Source organism: Rhopilema esculentum, chromosome 16 (genome assembly GCF_057945365.1).
Source record: "Rhopilema esculentum isolate cy_ngs chromosome 16, ASM5794536v1, whole genome shotgun sequence".
Lineage (NCBI taxonomy): Eukaryota > Metazoa > Cnidaria > Scyphozoa > Rhizostomeae > Rhizostomatidae > Rhopilema > Rhopilema esculentum.
The window spans coordinates 7,402,366-7,413,388 of NC_142830.1; the positions used below are offsets into that span (position 1 = coordinate 7,402,366).

Genomic DNA, 11,023 nt, shown 5'->3' on the forward strand with positions numbered 1-11,023 from the left:
AAAAAAGATTGTTTTAAAAGAAGATTTCTACACTTTAGATATCCAAACTAGGAATATTTTACACTCTAGTCAAGGGAGACCCTTTGATCGTGGATAAAGTCTCCAGATATTATATTTTTGTAGATTGTATATACTTAATAGAATTATTTATATACTTGACAACTTTGAAGGATCTGTCCCTGTGTGGTTCACATCATTAGGTATCTGTGTGATCACACCACTGTTTAGCTTTAGCTGCCAGCCTCACTTGGTTGATGACAACCCTTCCTAAAGATAATTAAAAATGCTTCAATCTTACCTTTTTGAAATTCTGATGAATTGTTGTGGAAATGGTCAGTTGAAATTTAGGCACAGTTGCTAAAGGGGCCAAGGAGCTATACCCCAAGCACCAAATGTGTCAGAGAATTTCAAACTTTCTAATAATTTGTCAAAATCTGCTGGAAAATATTTTCTCTAGCTCTCCCTAAAATTGAGCTCCCATTGCACCCCTGGTTGAAACTTTGCTTAGAAAGTCAGGTTTGCTAGGTCTCTTGAAACTATGTTAAAAAGTGTTAGATAAAAATTAAATATTTCGGTCACTTGTGCAATCCTTTACCCTAGTTAATACAAATAATAATACTTAAATTGATAATGACATCACAAATAGACTATTGGCCTGTGCAACAGTTTCTGGACTAGGTTTAGGTCCATTCTTGTTTGTTTATCTTGAGGAAAGTTTTGAAAAAGTTTACATGACATGTAAAAGTAAGACAAGTAAAAATTCCTCCTTCATGTCATGGTTTCCTCAGGGGTAATTGCTATATTAGAAAATGGAAACACTAGATGGACCTGAACGTAGTCTACTTTCAGAGGAAATTAGAACACATTAACAATGCAACTTCAGAGGGCTTCCACAAGTGTCACAGGTTGATGCTTTCAAAGGCTTCTGTAGATTTATGTTATGTATACTCTTGTCTCTTTTAGTTCTTTTCAAGTTTTAAAAAGAGGTTTTAAGAAATGTCTGCCAAGATATGGCTACAGTGTTATCATGAAGCCAGGTTATATACATCCTGGGCATGCAGTACCAATTTCACTTGACAAGCCACCTTATGCAGAAACTGGAGTTGTGCCACCTTCGTTTGAGAGGATAAAGCCAAAGACAGAGGAAGAAATTCAGTTGATGAGGGATTCTTGTGAAGTAACCAGAAAACTTTTGTGGACATTGAAGCACAGAATTAAGGTGATTGCCACAATTCATGTTTTGTAAACATTAGATAAAGCAGCTTAATATGTTCTATTGAAATCAAGTCTTATGTGTTGCTATCTGAAACCTTTTTTACTACTGTCCTTTATTTTGAAATTTGGTTTAACTGTTCAAAAACTTTTGCAACAGAAGATGAGAATCTTGAAATTTTTGGTAAGTACTGTTAACAACAGAATGACCCTTGTGAATCATTCAACACCAACTTGATCATGAAATTTCACCAATAAAATGATGACCATGGTGTATGCAAGGTCTTATATGATCTTTAAAATCTAAAACTTTTATTTTCGTTAGTGTGGCAGTTACTTTCTATTTTTAGCCAGGTATTACCACAGAAAAGCTAGATTTTCTTCTTCATTGGCTTTGCCTCAAATTTGATGTTTATCCATCTCCAAGAAATTATAAAGGATTTCCAAAAGACCTCTGTACCTCAGTCAACAATGTTGCCTGTCATGGCATCCCTGATGAGTAAGTTCCTAATTTTTCTTGAAGAATCCATATTGTAATTTTGTTGTTATAATTTTGCCTATATTGGGTGCACTTTTTGAATTTTCTTTGTGCAATGATGATTCAGAGAATGATTCAGTTATTCACTGGATTCAAGGAGATAACTTTGGTGAAGTTTGTCCAGTACTGTTGATAGGGTAGCCATGCATTTCTGGGGTCAGAGTCTTGAGAAGGGTCTGCAAAAAGTTTTGCAAAATGCAGCACATTTTTAAAACAAGCTGTTTGTTAGATGCTCAATTGCTAAATCTTTTAAGGACTTGTTTGTTTGCAAATTTATTCTATTGTTTGGCATTTGATTTATTGTTTTATCTACCTTGCCCCTACACCACTGCTCCTGCACAAGGGTCCATGTTGTTTACAGCCCATGGGCCAAAGCTGGCTCTTGATGTTACGTTTGTTGTAAGAGATCTACATATTGCAGGTTTGGGTATAGAAAAGTAGGCAATATAAAATATAGACAAAGAAGAATATATTTTGTATTTGATGATGAATGCAACCTATTTTCACACTTATGTTTGATCATCTAAAAATGGCAGACATCTGTTTCAGCAAGACAGTGCAAGATCCAAATTTTTTTCATTGTACATCTTTTTAACTAATGCAAATAACTTATCTTTGCAGCAGGCCTCTGGAAGATGGCGACATAATAAGTATCGATGTTTCAGTAAGTATTTTTGGTTTTATTTATTGCAGAGACGTAGTTTTGCAAATTTGGGATTCTCAGTCTCATGTGAAGAAAAATATCTCAAAATAATACCCTAATATGGACTCAATGGCAAAAAATATCTTTGAAAACAGGCATTTTCTGGCATTTCTAAGGATATAGACCCCATTTTCCCTTGCTCTAGTCACCTTTTTCCCTTCTAATCTAACCACCCTTGCATGGCTACTGGGTATTTCAAAAGCTAGCGATAATATACGAGAGTGCAAAGCTCTTTCTCTAATGGCATCCATGTTTTGAAGGTAATACCTTTCTTATCCTTGCTGCTCGACTATTTTTGGCATCATTTTTGGCATCAATTAGAGAGGCTCAGCCCTACTAAGTCCCCTTGGCTCTAAATCCTGTGCTTCTCATGATAACACATTTTTAAAATTCATTGCAGAGTTTTAAAGGAGGGTTTCATGGCGATACTTGTGACACAGTTATGGTTGGAAATGTTGATAACGAAGGCCAGCGACTTGTAGAAGTGACGAAAAAGTGCCTCGAGAGTGCAATTGAAGTCTGTGGTCCCGGTGTCAAGTTTAATAAAATTGGTAGAACTATTAGGTTAGTAATTTTGATCTGTTATCATGATGATAATTTTATTAGATTCATAATAAGCAAAGAAAATAAATATTTTCAGAAGTTCGAGATATAAATGTCGCTCCATGCAATGAAAAATAATTTTGATAATACAACGTTCCTTGTTGATCAAGAGAATGCCAATCTGTTAAAAAAATTATAGAATACGAGCGTTGCTGGTACCGTGACCATTCAAAACTTGGGGAATTTGGTTTCTTGAAAAGCAAAATATAGGACAAAGATAAGGATGAAAATGATTTTGTCACTATCTTACCGTCAGGCGTCAGACATCAAAACTCTGTTCCAAACGAAATAAAGTACTCCCCAACTTTACAATACTCCATAAACGAAAATCTCAGAATTTTCATCGCTCCATTGTACTTGTAACCTTTGCAAGGTATGTAGAGACGTAACCAACTTTAAATGTAGAAAGCAAAGAAAAAAGCCATAAAACATAAAAAACATAAAAACTACTGGAAATTAAGGAATTTGACACCTTGCATGTCCTCTAAACCCCTGACAGATAGGCCTCTAGACATAAGTGAACTAGGTTCAATTAGTATAGCCAAATAAAGAAAAAAACAAAGAGAGGTTACTGTGAATTATAAAAACAATAGCTTCATTATCTTTTTCCTAACCTTGTCGGTGTTTATACCATTTTTCAAAAGAGGCTATTCATAATACTCAAAAGCAAGCGAATTTCTTTCACGACTAGGCCTAATCAACTCGAGCAGTACAGTATTTGTTGGTGAAGAGCTTCGTTGCCCAGAGGTTTATCAACAAACGTTGCCTTGCAATGTATGTAATGACTCAAATCATAACAATATGAGCATATGAATGACTCCCTTTTTTGACAGCAAAGTTGTGAAGGGAACTGGTTTCAGTGTTTGTGATGTCTTCACCGGACATGGCATTGGTCGAGAATTTCATTGCCCGCCACAGATTATTCATACAGGTATCCCCTTTTTTAAAATTCTTAGTAATAATATTTATAAAACGATTATTAGTAATAATTGTATTTATAAGTAATTTATCCATCTAAAAAAATTTAAAAAAAAATTTATCGTTTAGACAGAAGGAGTTCTTTTTCACCCTTAGGACTCCGTTGGTAATATTTTCAATAGGCAAGTGGCACTGATTTGATAACTTTAATAGTCATGTGCTTGCATTTCTGATTGGTATATGTAAATCCAAAACTGGGAATATAAATTTCCTACCTAAGAGTTTTTGAATAATGTTCTGACGTTTCATGCTCGGATGAGTGTCAGACAAACGAAAGCTTTAGTGTGTTTCAAAATGTTTGCTTTTTTCAAAGGCATTTTCAATTTTTGTGCAACCAAAAAATTGTTATTTAAACGTGAGGATTCTATATTTGTCTTAAAAGTTTGTGACTTTATGATCCAAGAAGTTGCAATTATTTTGGTGATTACATTATCTTCAGGATTCATCTCTTACAATTGGTTTACCAAGGTGACTTTGCGAAGAAATATCCGTGATTTTGAACGTCCAGGGAATCATAACACTATAGTCTGCTTGTTTTTTGTTGTAGAGCTTTCTTGAAGGTCATACAAATCTAAAAAGCTGCTGGTGTCATATAAGACCTAGGCAGAGTCTTTTATCCTGAGTGAAGCCCCTCCCCTAATGGCTCATCCCTATGTTGTGTTGAATCGCTGTTTAAGCATTTATGGGGCTGCAGTCTGGTTTAGTTCATATTGATACTGTGCGCAGGAGCCTTTTAAAAACATGATCGGGCATGTCCTTCAGTTTGTGGCTTAGTATTGTCCCAAGCTGATCGATTTGGTACTGATCTCACTCTTATTTTGCAATTCATAAATTCTTGCGGGACAACCTCAATTGGATACCTAGTTAGATTTTCCTTGGTACAGATGAATTTAGCGTTATAGCTTTCTCATACTAAGTCAAATGTCTACTTGTTTATTGCGTTATAAAACCGACAAAGGGCTCGATTTTGTGTAACTTTTTCTTGTAAACTAATATATCTACTAAACAAACGTAATTTCTTATCTAAGCTTTCTTACTGTTTACTTCAAGTACGACCAGGTACTAACAACTTGTAATTCGCTCATTCAATCGGTCCTTTGATTTGAATACCGTCATCTCGTTCTTTGATGTTTGTTTCGAACACACACAGTTTCAATAGCAGTAAAACTCCTATCGACACTCTCTTGAATGGGAAATCTTCAAGAGAAACAAAATTCTTTCATGCAGAAAGAGTCATGTACCAGCAGCCTCCCGAAAACGAATCACTCCCACTTTAATGGACAGAAAATCTCTGCTCTTGGAAATTTCAGTGTACTCTTCTTGTCACTATCTACCCGTTGTTGATAGTACCAGTTTTGTAGCCATTGATATAATCAAGTGGCCTCGAAGATACTGATTTCTTACACTTTGATTCTCATCCACATGTTGACTCCTGTTGTTTATCTAAAACACATCATAGCTACAATATAGATTATGTCATAGTAGAACAGTCTTTTGTCTTGAAAGCATTGAGTAGTCCATCGCTATATTATATGAGTCTCTTTATAACGTTTGTTATTATTACTGAGCTGCAATCTTTTAATATTACAATTTACCTTGTTTTGATAGCTTATGATGGCCTGCCTATAAAAAGGTCTAGAAACTAATTTTGTAACTTAAAGAATCTAGTCTTTCATGTTGGTTGAGAATTATCGGTCTCTTAATATCTATATTATTTCGTTTCTTTGGTAAACGGTATATAGTGTTATAATAGACAAATATAATAGAAAGAAAAGATTTTTTGATTTAGACAACATTATTAATTACAATTTTTCGATTGAAATTTGAAGACATTGCCTTATCTAGAAATGCGATGCGAGTGCAACTAGAAACGTCTCGATTCACGACTAATATGATAATCTATGGTCTGCAAAGATCGTTTTACTTAGATTGACTTTTAAGTTTTTTCCAAGTCTGTTATATTCTTCGTTCTAAAAAGTAGGTTGTAGAAAAATTGAAAAATGATAGTTTATTATTCAACCCCTTCGACAATTTTCTCAGATTTTCAAACTCAAAGTTTAGGAACCATCTTGTTAAGGGGCTTAGGCTGAAGCTGCGGTTGTTGTTGCCAATATCTTGTTTGTAATTAAAAAGGTCACAAAACTATTCCGTGAGTTTCAACATTTAATAATGTCTTGCATCTGTCCTTGTAACTCGTGCATTTTTACTTCAGTTGATTTTCTGTCAGATTTAGTGTATTATGATTTGATATCAATTATGGTAACTTTTCTCTGTTGCATATTCTAAACCGTTTCTTTTTGTTACAGCAAATCCATATCCTGGCAAAATGTGGCCAGGGATGACATTTACAATCGGTATGTTGGCTACTAATAATAATAGTTTCTTCTGATCTTTTGTTCTTATAAGATAAAAACTGTCCCCTATCTTTCTTTTTCTCGTCAAATTATGCATTTTGTCTTAGATCAAGATACAACAACACGCTAGTCTCTGTATCAAGTCACCTTTGGCCATGTCTGAAACCAATCCAATCAAGTGCATGCTTGTTTTTTCTATGTGACTACGTACCTTATTTCCGCCCATTGGGAGTCTAAGTGCAACGCTCCCTTCGCATTTATCAAAGTTAGTTGATCTAGCAAAACAAAAAAGACTGAAAGTGTTTGATGTTGTTTCTAAGAAATTCAGGTTTATCAAGGATTTCGTCGATGTATTTTTTCAACTAAACTTTTGTGACCCTATTATAACATCTAAGAAATTAAATTTCTCAGATATTCAGGGACTGAGAAGAAGATACTTCCAATTTAGAAATTTTTCTTTCAAAACAGAGTTTGATTACTGAATTTTTTCCGAATGCTCGTTAATTTTGAGTTTTTTGCTCATTTATGTATCTTATATCTATCCTTTCCAATATTACATAATGTACTACCCTGGGTACCAGAGCCGCAAAAATTTAACTGCAGCAATTTTTGTAGTTGATAAACTTGTTTTAAATCATAATAAATGTTGCTAGGCCCTATTCTAACCGTGCCATATTTTTCGATATCGAAATCCTGAGCTCTTTATTATAAAGCTCTTTATTATTAACAGAGTTCCTTCTTCTGCCGTAAAAATCTTGAAACGTCAGTCATACGTCAAACCACAATTACCTTTAGCATGTTTAGGCTTGTTGAAAATCTTTTACGTACATTTCTAGGTCAGAAAAAGAGGTGACATGGACCTTTTAGTGAATTGTTGGACTTGTTTCAAGATTATAGATACATATAATTAATTTAATTTGTTCATTTGATGTTCCAGAACCAATCATTTGCGAAGGCTCTCCGAATATAGAAATTTGGGACGACGGCTGGACAGCTGTCACTGTTGACAATAAAAGGTACGCTACTCTTGGCCAGGTTTTTTATCTTCCACTAGTTTTTTCCAGTTATGTAGCTATGAGTGTTAATAATGTGGTAAATATTATAGGCTGATGTGTTTTCAGGGCAGACACTTTTATATGTCAACTCACGGACTCACAGAAATACGATGTTGTACTTGCGGTCTCAATATTCTGTTCAGTGCACATGGCAAGTGCGTCTTAATGGCCGCCTCGTTTTCATTCCTATAAGAACCACACAATCTCTGGCTTCTAGTTTTTTCCTTGTTTTAAGAGATACCCAAAGGCTCTTTGTGAAAAATTATAGGAAATTTAAACTGTGAAAAATAATTAGAAGTAGGATCTCTTTTTCGATTTTGTAAGTATTAAGAAAGTAGCATCGAAAGTATTAATGTTTTCAATGACTAAATTTTGACACTTCACCGGCTGTTGCCTGCAGTTGCGTCACAAGTGCTTTTCCTTCGCGATGGTGTTAATTATTTTATCTTTGGTCGAGCAGTCGTTTTTCAAAAACAGCTGGCGCCATATTTGATAATGTACTTTTTTCATCATATCCTATGTCAAACAGGGAGGTGAATGCACTACTTATATTTAATTGCCCTTAAAGTAAGTCGGCCTTTTTGTGCTGGGCTTAGTTTTTACTTATATTTTGCGGCCTTCTGTGCATATTTTGGCATACGTTTTATGATTGCACCTCTTAGACTCCCTTCCATGTTATTTTTGAGTTTTATTTTTCTTATGATACAACGTACGTTGGTGCACTTCCGGATCAAAGAGTTTAATTGCTTCTTGATTAGCCCTATCATAATTTTTTACGTTCCAACATCGGTCGAAATTTCGGGCGAGGCATGATCATCCTTCATTAGACAAGACTTGATACTTTGCTTATCATTCTTGTTATTTCGAAAAAATACCGCAGTTCTTGCTTTGCGATTGTTGTTTAACGAATTTCATCATCGTAGCGTCTTAAGAAATTTCTTTCTACACAACCAGCTTTTCCGCTTTTGTTGTCAGGATAAGGCTGCCTGTGCAGATAGGGTTTAACCAAGCAATTTAAAGCTTTTCGCCTACCAACCTTATCAAAGTGTTGTTGGGATTTGAGTCTCATCTCTTACTTCAAACCACTGCAAATAATGCACCAGACTAAGTATACTCTCATCAAATGGCAGTTTAGAAATTCTAGAAGGGAAATCTTATTAGTAAAAGAAACACATTTCATTTAGAAAAGGGACTCGCAAAGATTCAAATCTCCTATCGTTTTAGCTTGCCTTGCAATCTCGTTGCCTCAATTAGCATCTTTTTCTTCAACCTCTGCGCTAGTACAAGGCTTTGTCGAACTTCACTTCATTCAACAAGCCTGAACGTGACCTAGCTTTTAATATCAGATAAACATATTCCCAATTATCAGAAAGCATTTTCATCCTGCACCACAAATAAAGCATCTTAACTCTGTATTCAATGTATAGATTTTATCACAAGTATCTTTGTGTTGCTACAAAATTCGGTTTTGTTGATAATAACAACTCCACGCCTGTATTAGCAGTTGCTTACCCAACTCAATAATACGGGTTCGTTTTTCCATTAGTGCTCAGATGCAGGCTATGCTGGTTTTTGTTTAGATTACTGTTTCTGTGAATTCCTATGAATGGACCTGACAATCAAGTTTTAGCCCACTTTTACTTGTTTTCAACGCATTGTAAACTCATCATACAATTGAATTTTGGGATCACATGATGAAGCAAAGGCAGAAGATGCACATGTTTACATGTTTACACATGATCAAGATATCTGGTTTTTGAAACGAGAATCGCCAAGAAATATGGCACTCTTCTCCTAATTGATACAAAATTCTTGCAATAATTCCTCCAGCTCACATTGATTGGTTCTTAAACAATGTAATGGTACTCTGAAAACCGTAGCTTTAGTGTGATGGTACAGGCACATGCTTAGGTTCTTAGTAAACCATCCAATTCAATTAAAGAAATGACAGTCACGACAGGGGGCAAAGAGAGTGTATCAGACCTTTTTGTGGCTTTGTTTATGTCTGATTTCTTAACCAACATGTTGTCTGTCATGCTCTTGTGAATTGTACCTTTCTACTTGCCTAAAAATTATTTATGCTGCACTTTATCTTATAACTGCATTGAAACAAATAATTCTAGCATTTAAACCCATCATACTAGAAGATTAATTTCTAATTGGACTTCTGACAGTCTTAGCCACATCTGTTAAGATAAATTACGAAAGTTTTTCTTAGTAACATCCCCTCCCCTCATTTAGGGTTTGAGGCTTGCAAATATCAATATTTTGATCATCATTACGAGATATCAAGGATTGTGGCTATTTTGATGATTTATTTTTTTCCTTTGCTTTTCCCAATGGTAACGAACCTCGCCTTGTACTTCGTTTTTCAACAAAGGCCTCAAAATTTTCATAGCTGCCATGTACAATCATTCTGCTATTACAGGTCATTTGTTACCCCCCCCCCTCGCAGCCCATCACCCCAAGACTACATAAAGAATCATAAGATTTAAAACCTTTCTTTTATCAACTGTGTTTTATAGTTATGTCAAGACGATCTTCCTTTGCTTAAGATCTTTCAACTTAATTTCATTTGTTTGCTGAGTGTTTCTCAGGTACCTACTGTTCTTTCAAGCCATGCGAGTACTTAGGTGAACGTTAGCTATTAAAAAAGAGAAACCCAAATTAGATATGTAAGTTGCGCGTGGTACTTTATCCAAATAACGATAATGTAATGAGCGAATGAATTAAGTACCAAAATGAATAAAGTTAATTTTGATTCACAGCTAAATTTATTTCATATTGTTACCTAATTTATTCGCTCATTGTACTATCATAATCAAAAAAGGAAACCAACCGATCCAACCACTTTTAATCAACCAATCATGCGCCTTGTATGGTTGGATACCTTATTTGTGTACTGGTACATTGGATACCTTGGATACCTTATTCGTATATTCGTATATTGATAAGCGATCAAACCAACCACTTCAAATCAACCAATCATGCGCCTTGTATGGTTGGATACCTTATTTGTGTACTGGTACATTGGATACCTTGGATACCTTATTCGTATATTCGTATATTGATAAGCGATCAAACCAACCACTTCAAATCAACCAATCATGCGCCTTGTATGGTTGGATACCTTATTTGTGTACTGGTACATTGGATACCTTGGATACCTTATTCGTATATTCGTATATTGATAAGCGATCAAACCAACCACTTCAAATCAACCAATCATGCGCCTTGTATGGTTGGATACCTTATTTGTGTACTGGTACATTGGATACCTTATTCGTATATTCTTACACTGATATTTGCTCTCTTTGGCCGACTTTTTTATGCTATTTTTTAAAGTTTTTGTTACCTTTTTGTTACCTTAAATCTTTTTGTTACCTACTGCTATTGCAGTCTCTATTCAAGTGATGTCAAAACATTGTATCATTCTTTCGTGACGGCGCCATAGCGAGGGCTGGTTTTGCCTTTCTATATCACATAGCTTGGTCACTACTTTGTATGCTGGGTACATATTGTGCAATTTTTGACCTTTGTACGCTTGTTTACGTGCTCCTTCAATGCATCCCACTAACTT

The 11,023-nt window shown here is 35.1% G+C and overlaps 1 protein-coding gene across 2 annotated transcripts in view; it reads left to right on the forward strand.

Moving 5' to 3' along the window:
• Positions 1-11,023, forward strand: part of LOC135682744 (methionine aminopeptidase 1D, mitochondrial) — a 51,749-nt gene that overhangs the window by 2,275 nt on the left and 38,451 nt on the right. For both annotated transcript variants that reach the window (XR_016144702.1, XM_065197760.2), the window contains exons 2-8: positions 964-1,219; positions 1,563-1,711; positions 2,372-2,414; positions 2,854-3,017; positions 3,890-3,987; positions 6,341-6,388; positions 7,326-7,404. Coding sequence is in view for 1 of the 2 variants with exons in the window: in XM_065197760.2 (XP_065053832.2) it covers positions 964-1,219; positions 1,563-1,711; positions 2,372-2,414; positions 2,854-3,017; positions 3,890-3,987; positions 6,341-6,388; positions 7,326-7,404 (837 nt within the window). In the remaining variant the exon portion in view is untranslated. The remainder of the gene's footprint in view (positions 1-963; positions 1,220-1,562; positions 1,712-2,371; positions 2,415-2,853; positions 3,018-3,889; positions 3,988-6,340; positions 6,389-7,325; positions 7,405-11,023) is intronic.